Source organism: Pelophylax lessonae, assembly GCF_965119305.1.
Source record: "Pelophylax lessonae genome assembly, chromosome: 10".
NCBI classification, from domain to species: domain Eukaryota; kingdom Metazoa; phylum Chordata; class Amphibia; order Anura; family Ranidae; genus Pelophylax; species Pelophylax lessonae.
This window is the reverse complement of record NC_138777.1, coordinates 126,073,690-126,091,305: the sequence shown is the minus strand read 5'-3', so window position 1 is coordinate 126,091,305 and position 17,616 is coordinate 126,073,690. Positions and strand designations below refer to the sequence as shown.

At 47.1% G+C, this 17,616-nt stretch overlaps 1 protein-coding gene across 1 annotated transcript in view; it reads right to left on the bottom strand.

Annotated features, from left to right (window-relative positions):
- CENPT (centromere protein T) overlaps window positions 1-17,616 on the bottom strand; it is a 365,158-nt gene that overhangs the window by 306,786 nt on the left and 40,756 nt on the right. Inside the window, exon 4 of the mRNA XM_082271075.1 lies at window positions 5,490-5,628. Coding sequence (XP_082127201.1) covers window positions 5,490-5,628 — 139 coding nt within the window. The remainder of the gene's footprint in view (window positions 1-5,489; window positions 5,629-17,616) is intronic.

The window sequence follows — 17,616 nt, the reverse complement described above, 5'->3', positions numbered from 1 at the left end:
CTCAGAGTCCTCGGTCTTTTCCCATGCATCCACTCTTGGAACAAGAAGTATACAATGACTGGGATCGTCCAGATAGGATGTTTGTTCCTCCTAAAAGGTTTTCATTGTTATATCCTATGGAGGATAAGTTTTCTAAGAAATGGAATATTCTCTCTGTGGGCACAGCCATTTCTTCGGTTAACCAGAATTTAACATGTCCTGTGGATAATGCCCAGGTTTTTAAAGATCCAGTGTATAAAAAGCTGGAAACTTTATTGAAAGTCTCCTTTGCGGTTGCAGGTTCTGCAGTACAACCAGCAGCAGCAGCAACCATAGGAGTGTGTCAGTCTTTGAAAGACCGCATAAAGCGAGTGTCCAAGACAGTGTCCAAGACAGTTTCTTCTCAAGGAGAGTCTGTGGAAGATCTGTCAGATATACCTCGCACTTTGTGTTTCGCAGTCGATTCTCTTACGGACTCCATAAGGCAAATGTCACGGTTTGCGCTGATGACAGTGCATATGCACAGAATCCTGTTCTTAAAGAGCTGGTCTGCAGAATTACCATGTAAAAAATTACTGGCTAGCTTCCCCTTTAAGGGAGAACGCCTTTTTGGTGATGATCTGGATAAGTATATCCAAAAGATTTCGGGAGGGAAGAGTATGTTGCTACCTGCAAAAAGGAAGAGCAGACGTCCTTCCTTTAAGATCCCCAGCACACATAAAACTAGTGCTTCCAGTTCCAGGCAGTGGCGATGGCCTCAACTGCCTGCATCCAGACTCAAGCCTTCAGGGCAAAATCAGAAAAAGCCCTGGGCCCAGAGACCAGCCAAGTCTTCCTCTGAGCTCTCGCAGTAAAGGGGCGTCCCCCCCCATTCACATCGGTGGGGGGGGAAGGCACCTGCGGTTCTCAGGTGCATGGGTGGAGTTGATTAAAGACAACTGGGTTGTCTCCACCATTTCACAGGGATACAAGCTGGAATTCCGGGTGTTCCCATATCCGAGTTTTGTGAAGTCAAGTACACCAACAGATCCCCTAAAAGAAAGCGCTCTCTTTCAGGCATTGGACCAGCTGAGAGCTCAGAGGGTGATAACCGAAGTTCCAGATTACGAAAGGTTTCAGGGGTTTTACTCAAACCTATTCGTAATCCCCAAACCTCCTAAAAGGTTTTCATTGTTATATCCTATGGAGGATACGTTTTCTAAGAAATGGAATATTCTCTCTGTGGGCACAGCCATTTCTTCGGTTAACCAGAATTTAACATGTCCTGTGGATAATGCCCAGGTTTTTAAAGATCCAGTGTATAAAAAGCTGGAAACTTTATTGAAAGTCTCCTTTGCGGTTGCAGGTTCTGCAGTACAACCAGCAGCAGCAGCAGCCATAGGAGTGTGTCAGTCTTTGAAAGACCGCATAAAGCGAGTGTCCAAGACAGTTTCTTCTCAAGGAGAGTCTGTGGAAGATCTGTCAGATATACCTCGCACTTTGTGTTTCGCAGTCGATTCTCTTACGGACTCCATAAGGCAAATTTCACGGTTTGCGCTGATGACAGTGCATATGCACAGAATCCTGTTCTTAAAGAGCTGGTCTGCAGAATTACCATGTAAAAAATTACTGGCTAGCTTCCCCTTTAAGGGAGAACGCCTTTTTGGTGATGATCTGGATAAGTATATCCAAAAGATTTCGGGAGGGAAGAGTATGTTGCTACCTGCAAAAAGGAAGAGCAGACGTCCTTCCTTTAAGATCCCCAGCACACATAAAACTAGTGCTTCCAGTTCCAGGCAGTGGCGATGGCCTCAACTGCCTGCATCCAGACTCAAGCCTTCAGGGCAAAATCAGAAAAAGCCCTGGGCCCAGAGACCAGCCAAGTCTTCCTCTGAGCTCTCGCAGTAAAGGGCCCCCCCCCCCCATTCACATCGGTGGGGGGGGAAGGCACCTGCGGTTCTCAGGTGCATGGGTGGAGTTGATTAAAGACAACTGGGTTGTCTCCACCATTTCACAGGGATACAAGCTGGAATTCCGGGTGTTCCCATATCCGAGTTTTGTGAAGTCAAGTACACCAACAGATCCCCTAAAAGAAAGCGCTCTCTTTCAGGCATTGGACCAGCTGAGAGCTCAGAGGGTGATAACCGAAGTTCCAGATTACGAAAGGTTTCAGGGGTTTTACTCAAACCTATTCGTAATCCCCAAACCAAAACGGGGGGGGGGGGGTGAGACCTATTTTGGACCTTAATAATATAGGTTTCTGAACGTTTGTTTTTTTTTTCCACATGGAATCAATTCGTTCAGTCGTAACCTCCCTGCAGGGAGAGGAATTCCTAGCATCCATAGACATGAAGGATGCATATCTTCATGTGCCTATATTTCAGACCCATCACAGGTTCCTGCGTTTTGCAATTGGAAACCATCTCTTTCAGTTTGTGGCCCTGCCCTTCTGGTTGGCCACAGCACCAAGAGTGTTCACAAAGATCCTGGCTCCAGTATTGGCTGTTCTAAGGTCCCAAGGGATATCAATTATAGAATATCAATCAGATCAATCGGTATCAGCTCTAAGCCAAAACATCCTTCAGACTGTACATTTTACTGTAACGTCTGGGTTAGATACTGAACTTAGCAAAGTCAGCATTACAGCCAGTCCAGCGTTTGGAATACCTGGGGCTTCTTGTCGACATGGTGCAGGCAAAAGATATTCTTGCCAGCAAGAAGGGTCTCAGACCTGAAGGATCAGGTTTGGTCTATAGTAAGACTGAGATATCCATCTATATGTCTTTGCATGATGTTACTGGAGAAGATAGTGTCCACATTCGAGGCAATGCCCTATGCTTAATTCCATGCCAGACCCTTGCAGAACAACATTCTGTCTGCGTGGAACAGAAAAATTGAGTCGTTGGACAGGTTCATATCTCTGCTATCAAGAGTACGACGGAGTCTGAATTGGTGGTTGTTGACCAGAAATCTGGAGAAGGGGAAATTCTTTCTTCCAGTGACCTGGAAGGTGGTGGTGACTACGGATGCCAGTCTCTCCAGCTGGGGAGTGGTCCTAGAGGAAGCCTCTGTCCAGGGGAAGTGGTCTTGGGTAGAGAGTCGTCTCACCATCAACATTTTGGAAATTTGTGCAGTCAGTCGGGCGCTGAAGTTCTGGGCGCCCAGACTTTGGAGTCACCCTGTCAGGGTGCTATCCGACAATGCCACGGCCTGGCTTATGTCAGCCATCAAGGAGGCACAAGGAGTCTTTCAGCCCAGAAAGAGGTGGATATCATCCTGTCCTGGGCAGAGAAGTTTGTGCCATGCCTGACAGCAGTATTCATTCCAGGAATAGAGAACTGGCAGGCAGATTACTTGAGCCGTCAACAGATGCTTCCGAGGGAATGGTCCTTACATCCCGAGATTTTTCAGTTGATTTGCCTATGCTGGGGTGTCCCAGATGTAGATCTGTTGGCATCCAGGTTCAACAACAAATTGGAAAGATTTGTGTCCAGGACCAGGGATCCACTCGCAGTCTGAGTGGATGCTTTAGTGACTCCTTGGGAGGAGTATTCCCTGATCTATGCCTTTTCTCTGGTACAGCGGGTATCACGTCTGTTACGCAGGACCCAGCTGGATGGGAAACCAGTAGTTCTGATAGCTCCGGCTTAGCCGAGGAGAATTTGGTATGCACAAACCCAGAAGTTGGCAGCGACGAGGCCCTGGGTCCTTCCACTGCGTCCGGACTTGCTCTCTAAAGGCCTGATATTCCACCCTGCTATACAGTCGCTAAATTTGACGGCTTGGCTATTGAAGCCTTAATCTTGGAAGAGCAGGGTGTGTTTGGCCCAACAGTTCATACACTGATAAACGCCAGAAAGCCAGTCTCTAGAAATATTTATTACAGAGTATGGAGATCCTACATTGCCTGGTGTGAAGCAAGGAAATGGCATCCTCGCACATATATCATCGGGAGAGTTCTTTCCTTCCTGCAAGCAGGGGTCAATATGAAATTAGCCCTGAGCACAATTAAAAGGGCAGATTTCAGCTTTATCGGTCTTTTTCCAGGAACCAATCGCTTCCCATTCCCAATGCTTCCGCCAATGAAGCCACCACTGTCCTTGGGACTTAAATTTGGTGTTGGCAGTTTTGCAAAAACAGCCTTTTGAACCTCTGGGGCAGGTTCCCCTGGTTCTTTTGATCAAGAAACTGGTCTTTTTGATTGCGATAACTGTGGCTAGAAGAGTATTGGAACTAGCAGCTCTTTCTTGTAAAGAGCCATTCTTGATATTTTATCAAGATAGGGTGATTTTACGTCCTCACCCAGATTTTATGCCCAAGGAAGTGTCTGCCTTTCATTTGAATCAGGACATTATACAACCTTCATTTTTTTTCCAGATCCTCACTCAGAGGAGGAAAAGTTATTGCATTCCCTTCATGTAATGCGTGCACTTAAAATTTTATTCACAGGAAACAGCTCATATTCGTGAGACCGAGAGCTTGTTTGTACTGTCAGAAGGCCCCAGAAAGGGGTTGGCAGCATCTAAATCTATGATTTCCTGTTGGATTCGCCAGGTTATTATCCAGGCTTATGGTTTAGTAGGAAAGGTTCCACCTTTTCCTGTAAAGGCACATTCTACCAGAGGAGTAGGTGCCTCTTGGGCACAAAGCCATCAAGTCTCTATGGCTCAGATTTGCAAAACCACAACCTGGTCGTCGGTGCATACGTTCATTTCTATAGAGTGGATGTTGGGACCCAGGAGGAGTCTGCTTTTGGCCGCACTGTACTGCAGGTGGCGGTGTAATCCTTCTGTTAAGGGTCAGATGGCGGTATTGTTTTGGTGTCCCCCTCCCCTCAGATGCATTGCTTTGGGACGTCCCATATGTTAGGATTTATGGCTCTGTGTCCCGAACGATGTACGGAACGAAAAATTGATTTTAATTCATACTTACCTGTAAAATCCATTTCTTGAAGTACATCACGGGACACAGAGGTCCCTCCCCTCTTCTATGGGGTCTTTTATTGCTTGCTACAAAACTTAAGTACTTGCCGTGTGCCAGCCTATGCCTATGACAGGTAGTCAATAAATGGATTTTACAGGCAAGTATGAATTAAAAATCCATTTATTGACTACCTGTCATAGGGCTTTATTTCATCTGGTGAGTAGTTTGTGCATGTGGATGTCGGTGGAGGAGTGGGATATTTCACAAGCGGTTGCTTTTTCAAGTGTTTCAAGGAGGATACTCATTTTATATGTGGGACTTTTTCCCGAGCACTTATTTCACATTGCACATGTTTAATGTATTCATGACATTTATAACTAATATTGGTCCATGAGCACGGTCTACCTTTTCTTTTGATATTTATAGGCTACTTGTTTGCTTTCTAGACGGGCTGCTCATTTGAAATAGTATCACATTTTATTGACAGTCACATATAAAATTTGCATAGTCTATCCTGTGCGCAGTTGCAAAGGTGCATTTGCACTTAATTCTTTACAATTTTTTTAAAAAAAGGCAGAAAACTTTAAAACAAAATTAAAATCACTTACCATTTTGTATTATTTTCTTTAATAAACTTTGTGGGGTGATATTATTTAACTCTTCTACAATATTATGAAATCCCTTGTTTACAGATTTCCTCTTATTCTTCGTATTAGCATTTCTTTTCACAGATGAATTTTCCAAAGGCTAAAAACACAAAAAGACAATATTAAAAAAGACAACTTACTGTAAAATCCATTTCTCTAATGTTCATTGATGGACACAGCTCCTGATATTTTTTTTTTTTTTTTCAAATATGATTTATTGTAAAAATTGAACCATAAGCCAGTACAATACAGTGTAGCCAAGATACGCAGATCACAAGGGCAAGCAACAAGTGAGTGGACAATAATCTCACGCAGAAGTACGGCTGATACAGAGGGCATAGCATAAACTGTAACATCAAAAAAAAAATAAGAACTTCATGCAAACATCAGCAAGTACAATACAAATGTCCGAGGCACTAGGCCGCCGCTAAGGCACTCGATGGTGTATACGTTAACACTAGAACAGTGGCAATGTCTAGAACAGACTCAGTGTCTGCGCAGTATACTCATAGTGTAAGGCTCAGATAGCAAAACTGGAGTAGAAAGAGTAACAGAGAGGGGAGAGGGTGGACAGACAGGAGGGAACAAACAGAAGACCATAGGGGGGGAAAGGGGGGGTGGGGTGGGGGGGGGGTGGAACCGCTCCGTACTAGGCAACGCGCCCCTCCCGGACAGGCTCCCCGCCCGGGTTCAGGAGCACAACAGAGACTTCCCTTGATCAGAGAGGACGAAGACCTTCCAGTATCCCCAAACCTTCTCATATTTAGAGAGAGCTCCTGATATTCTTAACCATAGGGTTATACTACCCCCTACAGGAGTAGGACACTAGGCAGAAAAAAAAATGTCTTCCTATGCCTAGAGAGACCACACTGGAGGAACCAAATGGCGAACACCCTGAGGAAAGGTACACACCAGGGAGTGTGTGGCCAAGGGTCTTTGAAAGAAGAAGACCGCCAAAACTGACACCTAGCATTTTATTGTACTCAAAGCCAAAATCTGTTCAACCCCCCATGAAGGAAGGTCAAAATCCGAGCCTGAGAAGGAGCAAGGATGAACTCCAAGGGACCGACACCATGCGATGCAAGTCTTCCACGTAAGATGGTAGATCTTCCTAGAAGTAAGTTTCCTAGGGTTTAACAGCACTGGAGTCACCAATTCAGACCAACCCCTATCCTTCAGTACCTGGCTTTCAACAGCCAAGCCGTCAAAGCCAGCGATTGTAAAGCAGAATTGAAAATTGGCCCTTGGGACAGCAGATCCTCCCTGAGAGGAAGCTTCCAAGGAACGCCGGCGACCAGCCACTCCAGATCGGCGTACCAAGCCCGGGAGGTCAGTCCAGGGCCACTAAGAAAGATTCCCTTCTGCCTTGGTCCTGTGTAGAAGTCTTGGCAGAAGCTTGAGAGGAGGGAAGGCTTTAAGAAGACGAATCACTAAAAGGAAATGTATACCGCTCCAGGTGAGGACAATCCCACCCTCAAGCAACTAGGTGCAAGTCCAGTCCGCGGTCTGGATCAATTCAATGTAAACAAAAAGGTTTGACAGCAGTCCAGTGGATGAAGATAAAATGATCCTTTATTAAGATTGTAAATCCCCAAAAAAAAAAAAAAAAAAGAAAAATCGAACCACAGACAGTTGACACGTTTCACGATTCAAGATAGATTAAAACTGGCATAAAATCAGAAAATACTGACCCCAGGGGGCCACCAGCACATCTGTGGCGTCCGCCAGATGATCCCGTGACCCTGCCACAAACTTCTGCACTTTTCTGTTGAGCTGAGACGCAGACCGATCCACCTCGGGGCACTAGAGACACAACTGATGAAACCCCTCTGAATGAGAAGACCGTTCCCCTTGGACCCTCTGAATGAGAAGACAGTTCCCCTTGGACCAACGCTTGCCAACTGAGGTAGACCGCCTGCCAGTTTTCTACTCCAGGAATGTGTAGAGCAGAAAGGGATGGCACCAACGTTCTGCCCACCTGAGAATGTCAGATACTTCCAGAGCCGCCAGGCCACTTCTGTGCCCCTTTGGCGATTGACTCCAGGATATTGATCGGTAGTCTGGACTCTTCCTGGGTTCAGATCCCCTGAGCAGAATTTCTGTACAGAACGCCTCCCCAACCCGACAGGCTGGTCTCCGTGGGGACCACTGTCCAATACAAGGGGAAGAAGGATTTGCCCTGCCGGAGCCCCGAAGAATGGAGCCACCAATATAGGAACCCTTTTTCACCCTGGCACCGTTGGATTTTTTTGTCCAGAGACTGTGGAGTCTTGTCACATTTGATCAGAAATTCCCTTTTGCAGGGACCTCGTATGGAACTGTGCAAACGGAATCGCCTTGAAGGTAGACACCACCAGGCCTAGCATTTGCATGCAAGTCCGGAGTAATGACCATCTGCTGGACAACAGGAGGAGAATTGCAGCCTGCAGTTTCTGGAGTTTGTCCAGAGGAAGGAGTACTCTGGTTAAGGCAGAGTCCAGAGTCAGACCCAGATAGTCTAGTTTGGCTGAAGAAAGGTAGACTTCTGAAGATTCAGAATCCAGCCAAACTTCCACAGGGTCTGTATGGATATCTCCAGGTTTTCCAGTAGCGCATTAGGAGACTATGCTTGCAGAAAATGGTCGTCCGAGTAGTCCAGGACCACGATTCCCTGCTGACCCAAAAAATGCTAGCACCGGGGCCAGAACTTTAGTGAAGACCCAAGGAGCGGAGGCGAGACCCAAGGGTAATGCCACTGATAATGCTCCTCTCCCATGGCAAAGCGGAGGAAGCGCTGGTGACCGACACATATTGGAATGTGAAGGTAAGCGTCATTTACATAGTTACATAGTAGGTGAGGTTGAATAAAGACAATAGTCCATCCAGTTCAACCTGTGTAGGTGTGTGTGGCTGTAATCATCTCACATAGCCCTGAATGTTCTGATCCTTGAGATGTAAGTCTAAGAGTCTTTTGAAAGCCACCATACTACCCGCAGAAACCACCTCTTGTGGTAGAGAATTCCACAAGCTTGTAGCCCTAACAGTAAAGAACCCCCCATGTTGCCTGAGGTTAAAATGCTTCTCCTCTAATCGCATTGTATGCCCTCGAGTCCTCATGCAATCCCTTCGACTGAACAGCTTATTTTCTAAGCTGAGATCCCCATTGAGATATTTAAAAATTGCTATCATGTCCCCCCTCAGGCGTCTCTTCTCCAGGGAGAATAAATCAAGCGATTGCAGACGCTCTTCATAATTAAGGTCCTCCAATCCCCTAATTAGTTTAGTTGCCCTTCTCTGGACTCTCTCCAGCTCCAACACATCCCTCCTGAGGACTGGCGACCAGAACTGGACAGAATACTCCAGATGCGGTCGGACCAGAGTTTTATAAAGTGGAAGGATTGTAGACTTATCTCTGGAATACATACCTTTCTTTATGCATGCTAATATTCTGCCGGCTTTGGCAGCTGCCGCTTGACATTGCATGCTATTGCCTAGTCTATCATCAACCAAGACTCCCAGATCTTTCTCCGTCTTTGATTCCCCCAAGGGTTCCCCTCCTAATGTGTATTGTGCTTTTATGTTTCCATTCCCCAAGTGCAAAACCTTACACTTCTCCACATTAAACCTCATTTGCCATGTCGTGGCCCACTCTGTTATTTTGTCCAGGTCATCCTGTAGGATATCTGCTTCATGCTGTGCAGTTATTGCCCTGCATAATTTTGTGTCATCTGCAAAAACTGATATCGAACTACTGATCCTGTCCTCAATGCTGTTTATGAATAAATTGAACAAGGTTGGTCCCAGGACTGAGCCTTGGGGCACCCCGCTTGCCACCTCAGACCAGTCTGAGTATGCGCTGTTTATTACCACCCTTTGGACACAGCCTTTTAGCCAGTTCCGTATCCAAGAGCAAACCCTGCTGTCGATACCTGCAGACCTTATTTAAAAAATTAAGCACTTATGGGGAACTGTATCAAACGCCTTAGCGAAATCTAAGTACACCACATCCACTGGTCTGCCCCTATCTAGCTCACAGCTCACCTCCTCGTAGAATGTTAGGAGATTGGTTTGACAAGAACGCCCATTTGTAAACCTGTGCTGGTTACTGCTGATGATCTGTTGTCTTTAGCAAACTCTACGATATAGTCCCTTATCATCCCCTCCAGAAGTTTACATATTATTGATGTCAAACTGACAGGCCTATAATTTCCCGGTATATGCCTCTGACCCTTTTTGAATATCAGAATCACGTTTGCTTTCCTCCACTCCCCTGGTACATCTCCTGTCCTAATACTGTCAGCAAAGATCAGGAACAAAGGTCTAGATACAACCTTACTGAGTTCCTTGAGTACTCTCGGATGTACGCCATCCGGGCCGTCATTGATGTAGATGGAGGCAAGAAAATCACCTCTGATGCAGGGAAGCCACCACCATGTGAGCAGACTCCATTCTGAACTTCTGCAACCGCACAAGTAGTTCAGCACCTTGGGGTCCAAATTAGACACACCTTGCCCTCCTTTCCGGGCACTGTAAACAGGTTTGCGTAAAACCCATGAAAAACGTTCCGAAGTCGGAACGGGTCAATCACTCCTTGAAGTAAAAGGTCTTACACTGCCCCAAAGAAATAATAATAAAAAAGTGTAGCGCTAAAAATATCATAATTTAATGTAATAATGATGAAAAGTCATCCTTTAAAACAATAAAATAAAGAAAAATCCAAGGGAATTAAAGTGAATAAAGTCCCAACCAAGAATAAAATAATGGTGCAAGTTCAAACAAATTCAAGTGAAGATACTGTGAATAACGTTCCTTTTCGTGACACCCAAGGAATGTGTAGGATGGGGACACCTCGGTGCACAAATAATAAGAGCAGCTTACCAGAATGCCATGGCTACTCAAATGAATGAGAAAGCCTCGCCCAGCAAAGAAATATTTTCCACTAGATTAAATGGATCCAAAAGGAAAGTTGGTAATACCATGAAAACGGTCAAATCCTCTTAATCACTCCGTTATGGTCAACCAGTTGTATGGAGGAAATTAAAACAAAGGACCATAGTGTAATCCCGTAATACACATATGTACAATTTATTAAAATACTACTCACAATGGTATGGACATAAGCAGGCACATAGATATGGCAGCTGAAGATCCGACCGCGGCGTCCCGCTTGTATCCAATCAGCATAGAAAAACAGCAAAAAGGCCAGCTCAATAAGGGGGCGTGTGGACGTTACGTCTGGAGTCGCCAATGTTTCGTCATCAAAAGACGTCGTTCTGGGCATGTAAGCTGCTTTTTTTCACTTATTATTTTATCATATGTTGATCCACTTTTATAGCGCATAAACACCCCTTTGTTATCCATTTGTACTGCCCCAAAGAAAGCATGCAAGCAGATCGGGGACAGTCACACGTTGGAAGGAAAGAACCTTTCCGGAGGGTAAGAACTAAACTCGATCTTGTAGCCGGACCGTATGACTTCATGGAGCCACTTGTTTTGTACCGGGGAAGTTCTCGGGTCCGGAACCAGCAAAGACTCCCCCCCCCCCCAACCCAGATACGGGTGAGGGCGCACTTTCAGGTTGAAGGGGTCTTGTCCTTGAGTCTGGACAAGCCTGCTCTTGACTTGCCAGACCAAGTTCACTTGGATCCTCCAGGGGAGGCTCTGAAAAACAAAACAAAAAAAAAAAAAAAACTTATGAGCCAAGGAGGAGTGCCCACGTCTACGAAGAGGGACCTGCCCTTAGTAGCCTGTAGAAGAAGGGTACACTTCCCCCTGTGAGACCTTTAATGATGCCATCTAGGGTAGCACCAAACAGGCGAAAGATCAGTCAAGGCCTTTTTAAAAGTCTGCTCCGCAGACCAGCATTTAAGCCAAAAGACACGCCATAGGACCACTGTCGAAACAGAGAGCCGAGCCATTAGAGAGCCGCATTAAAATAGGCATCACAGATATGCAGCCCCTGGACAATCTGCTCAGCAAAGGCAGGGGGAGCGGTTCTCCCTCCAGGTCACAGAGTAAAAGCTTAGCCCATTCGGTCTGCGACACCAGGAAATGGTGAATATCACCCTGAGTGCCGAACCAGCCAGGGTGTACATATTGTGGGCCACAGCCTCCACCTTCCTGTCCGCCGGGTCCTTAAAGGCTGGGGACTCTTCAATAGGATCATGGTTGCCTTGTTTAATCTGGAAACTGGAGGGTCCACCGCCAGTGGAACAGTCCACTTCTAAAGAAGGGACTCCTTATAGAGGTATCGCCTAGCAAAGTACTTAGGGACCCCAAGGGGATGCATTGGTCATCCCCACTCTGTAGTGCCAATTCTGTCAAAATAGGAGAGGAAAGGTTACACCTATGCCGCACTGGATGGCTTGTGACTGTCAAAGGGGGCCTGTGCCTCTGTATCTGTGCGTGAGACCTTAAAGATGGGGGGTGCAGCTGCCACAATCTGTGCAACCCCCCCCCCCCAGCGCCTTTTCAAGCGCATTTGCAAAAGTGGAGGAATCCTCCTCACTAAGAAGCAGGGGTGCATTTTTGCCAGCCTGTCGCCCAAAAGCTAACTCCACCCAGGACACAAAGGTCTCCAGAATCGCCGTCAGTGCATTCATAGATGGATGGGACCCGGAGGGCCCCGCTGCCTCAGAGAGGAGATAAGGTGGGGAGATGTGCTCTAAAAGACTCCATAAGTCACCAGGGGGACCCCACAAAAAAAGTGTAAAAACAGTACTAAGGGACACCCCCACTACTCTGGCAGCACACCCATGTTGCCAGCCACAGAGCCCCAATCAATCTCAGCAGAGAGGGAGAGGACCCCATCAGACTCACAACCCCGCAGAAACCAGGAGAATCTGCACCAGGGGACGAGGAGGGGCTTCCACTGGCGAAATCGCCACCCATAGGGCTCCACTGTCATTGCCACCGCTGTTTCTATGGCAAAGCACAGCAAAATGCCTGCCAGGCTACACAAACATGGCTGCCGTGCATTGCAGCATAAAGGCTACAAGAAATTGGCGGCCCCACGAGGCATATAGGGACCCAGGAGGGATCCCTAGGTTTCAGGACAGGCACAGGCAGGATGGGGGGCCCTGGCAGGAGCCCCCACTAGGTACAACCCCCTCCCCCCGCACAGCCAAATTTAGGGTCACCAGCGGTGCACCCTCCCCCATACCCTGCCCCCGCCCGGGAGGTGTACCAGACCACCCATACAGCCCCAGCATTAGTAGGAACCAGGGCGGCACTGCTCCAGACAGAACCCCTTGCCTTCGAAATAGGGGGGCTGTCGGCCAGGAGGAACACTGCGACTTAGGCAAAGACCCGGTCGCATGTGACCTCACGAGGCATTTAGCTCGCAGGCCAGCCACCGTCCGGTGGGGCGCAGTCATGGCCGACCTAGAGCGGAGCTAAGGTCTGCACGCACTCGCTGGCCAGACTGGGGTGACCACTAGATCTAGATTATACAGCCCATCACCCAATCCAGCAGTTGATGTAGATCTCACAGGAAAAGCCAGGAGAAAACAAAAAAATCTATCTAAAAGAAAACATTTTGCCAGGACCAGAGATTGCAGCAAGGAACTAGGTCTTTACTCCTGACTAGGCAGAAAAAAACTACCTATAGCAGAGAGAGGGAGTATACCCCCCTGGGACTGCCCATAGGCGTAGCCAGACTTTTTTTCTGCTTAGTGTCCTATGACTGTAGGAGGCAGTATAACCCAATGGTTAAAAATATCAGGAGCTGTGTCCGTCAATAAACAAAAGAGAAAACTGGATTTTTGACTTGCCATAAAATCCTTTTCTCTGAAGTTCATTGACAGACGCAGCTCCATATTCTTCCTACCATTGGGTTATGCTGTCCCCTACAGGAGTAGGACACTAGGCAGGAAACATTTTTACCACGCCTATGGGACAGTTCCTGGGGGTATTCACCCACTCACTCTGCTACAGGCATTCAGTTTTGTTGCAAGCAGTGTCAGAAGAAAATAACCCCAACACAAATCATATATAGAGGGGCGGTTGCTGCGTCTGTCAATGAACTTCAGAGAAAAAAAGATTTTACGGTTAGTCAAAAATCCAGTTTTCTCTATCGTTCACCGACAGACGCAGCTCCATATTCTTCTTACCATCGGGACATCCCAAAGCAGTATTAACATGAGGTGGGAAAATAACTCAGAAAAGAACCAAATTCCCAAAGGCTAAAACTTAGCCAACCAGTAACATGGAGCTCAACCAGGAACAACTGGAGCTCACCCGAATTACCAGTGGCTCCTTCGGGAGTATACACCCTCAGAGAATAGGTTCTCTTAAAACGGCAGTCCGCAAAACCTTGCGGCCAAAAGAAGCATTCGAGGATGCCAACACATCTACTTTGTAGAATTTTGTGAACATGTGCACAGACGATCGAGTTGCCACCTTGCAAACTTGTATTACTAATACCTGATGGCGAAAAGCCCAAGAAGCAATCAGCGCCCAAGTAGAATGCGCCATCACAGGAAAAGGTGGAACATGACCCTTAAGTGAATAAGCCTGTACCACCGTCTGCCTGATCCATCTGGATATGGTCGCAGCACATGCAGCCAATCCCTTCAGAGGTCCTTCCATGAGGACAAAAGGAGAGTATGATTTCCAGAAAAAAAGACTCCGTAGCCGCCAGGTAAACCCAAGGAATGCAAAGCAATTTCTTTAGGATGCTTGGGCTTAGGACAAAGTGAAGGCAGCACAATGTCTTCATTCAAATGTTAATCAAAAACCACCTTAGGAATAAACGACTGATTAGGTCGCAGTACCACTTTATCTCTGTGGATAAAAAGACACATGGAGCGCCTCTAAGTGCAGTATTGGTTTATTAAAAGGAAAGCACACAATATTAGCAACTCACATTAAGTAGAGGGTCACAGGCTTAAAAATACTCAGTTGGTCCGTGGAAGCAGGCTGTGGGGTCCAAGTGTCCCGAGGAGAAAGATGGTGGAAGCCGAAGAGATGGAGCCTGGAGACGGAAAAGCCGGCCGGGCATCTTCCGGGTTCAGCTGATGTCTGGGAACCAAGCTAGTACGCAGCGTACGCCGCGTGACGTCACTGGGAGCATCACACTCATGAGCCCTGAATATCTTGAATAGCCCTGGAGTTCAGGGCTCGTGAGTGTGACACTCCGGTGACATCACGCGGCGTACGCTGTGTTCCAGCTTGGTTCCCGGACATCAGCTGAACCCGGAAGACGCCCGGCCGGGTTTTCCGTCTCCCGACTCCATCTCTTCGGCTTCCACCATCTTTCTCCTCGGGACACTTGGACCCCATAGCCTACTTCCACGGACCACGAGAGTATTTTTAAGCCTGTGACCCTCTACTTAATGGGAGTTGCTAATATTGTGTGCTTTCCTTTAATAAACCAATACTGCACTTACAGGCGCTCCATGTGTCTTTATCTGCTCTCATCCACAGAACTGACTTCCCTGTGTTTCGGAGCCAGCCCTTATTGCAGTCCTTCAGCACACTGACTCTTTTTTTGGGACTTTTGCTCATTATTATGGACTTGAATAACTCCAATTTTTTTCATGTATATGAATGGTTTTTATATTCCACCTTTATGACTTTTATCAGCTTTTATTTTCATCTCATTGGCTGATTATATATTGATATTGATCATATCAGACTGCTTGATAGAGTTACCTAGAGCGCTTGCTTTTTCCCTTTATCTCTGTGGACCACAAGATAAGGTGAAAGGCAGGACAGTACCGCCAATTCAGACACTCTGCACGCAGAGGTAATAGCCACCAAAAAGGCTACCTTCTGTGACAGTGTAAGCAGAGGAATCTCCCTAATGTTTTCAAAAGGAGGTTTTTGAAGGACTAACAGTACCAAGTTAAGATCCCACGGAGATAACGAGGATCGTATCGGAGGAGCTATATGGCGAACTTCCTGGATAAAAGTGGGAATCAAAGCATGCGTAGCCGCCAAAGGACGTTGAAAAAGCACAGCCAAGCGACACCTAACCTTTATTAGCACCCAAGGGCAACCGCTGCTCAACCCCTCTTTGGAGGAAAGCAAATATCCTAGCGACTAAAAATGAGCGTGGATGCACCTTAAACAATTCGCATCACGAGATGAACATTTTCCATGTACAATGATAAATCTTCCAAGGAGGTAGATTTTCTAGCCTTCAACAGTGTAGGAATCACCAAGTCAGAAAGACTCCTATCCTTCAATACCTGGCTTTCAACAGCCACGTCGTTAAAGCCAGTGACTGTAGAGGAGGATGGAAGATTGGCCCTTGAGACAGCAGATCTTCCGAGAGGAAGTCTCCAAGGAACATTGGTGACCAACCTTACCAGATCAGCGTACCAACTCCAGTCTGGAGCCACCAGAATGACTGGAATCCATCCACCTCTTTTCTGCGCAGAAGCCTCGGCAGAAATTTTAGCAGAGAAAAAAACGCAAAGATCAGCCGATACTGCCCCGAAGGAATCACCAGTGCGTCTGTGGTGTCGGCCAGAGGATCCCGAGACCCGGCTACAAATCTCTGTACCTTCTTGTTGAGCTGAGAAACTAACCGATCCACATCGGGTGTCCCCCACGGACACACAGCAGGTGAAACACCGCCGGGTGAAGGGACCATTCCTCCTGATGCAACACCTGACTCCTCAAGTAATCCGCCTGCCAATCTTCCACTCCGGGGATATGTTAGGCGTAGAGGGCTGGAACAAAGTTTTCTCCCCATTTAAGGGTCTAGGCCACCTCCCTAGCCGCCAGGACACTCTTGGTGCCCCTGGCCATGGCATTGTCTGATTGAATCCGAACTGGACATCCTTGCAGATGATTTGTCCAGTGACTCAAGCAAAGCTATCGCTCTGAATTCCAGAATATTGATCGGTAGTCTTGACTCTTCCAGAGTCCAGGTCCCCTGGACACGCATCTTTCCAAGAACTCCACCCCAACCAGACAGGCTGGCATCCTTGGTTACCATGGTACAATACAAGGGAAGGAAGGACTTGCCCTGATGCAGAGCCAAGGAATGGAGCCACCACAGTAGAGCACTTCTTGTGTTTTGACTCAGCCGAATCAGATTGTCCAAAGATTTTGGATCCTTTATCCACTTGACAGGAATTTCTCTTTGTAGAGGTCTCGTGTGGAACTGAGCAAATGGAACCGCCTCAAAAAAGGTATACACCATCAGGCCTAGCACCCGCATGCAAGTCCGCAGAGAGGATAGATTGCTGGATAAGAAGACAAATTGCCCTCTGCAATTTTTGCAGCTTTTCCAAACGGAGAAACCCGCTCGCTGAGGCTGAGTCCAAAGTCAGTCCCAGATAATCCAGTTTGGAAGATGGACAAGAGCAGATTTCTTGAAATTGATGTTCAAACCAAACTCTTGCAGAGTCTGTACAGTGATTGATAAGTCACTCAACAGGACTGAATAGGAGTCTGCTCTTAAGAGGAGATCATCCAGGTACCCCAGTTCTGCAATCCTCCATTGTCGCAGTAATGCCAATACCGGAGCCAACATTTTGGATGAAGACCCTGGGAACGGAAGCGAAACCAAAGGGTAATGCCACAAATTGATAATGCCCCTCTTTTACAGCGAAGCGAAGAAAACGCTGGTGTCCAGGGTAAATAGGGATGTGCAGATAGGCGTCCTTGATATCGTTAAGAGGTCAAAAAGTCCCTTTGGTGCAGGGATGCCACTACCATGAAAATGGACTCCATTTGAAACTTTTGTACCCACACAAAGCGGTTCAGAGCCTGGAGGTCCAGGATTGGACGCACTTTGAATAGAACCCCTAAAAGCGTTCCAGAGAGGGAACGGGCACAATCACCCTTTGCGAAAGCAGATCTTGTACCGCCTCTCGTACATCCCATAACTGATTTGGAGATAGGCGTAGATTGGACAGTAAGAATCTGTCCAATGGTCGAGACCTGAATTTGATCTTATAACCCGATCGGATCAGTTAGTAGACCCATTTGTACTGATCAAGGAGGTCCATAGTTCCGGAAAGAAACTAAGAAGTCCCCCCACCCCATTACGGGTGAGGGTGCCCCTTCATGCAGAAGGGGACTTGTCTGCAGATCTGGAAGGGCCTGCTCTCGGCTTACCCGACCACATCTTCTTGGAACCCCCAGATAATCT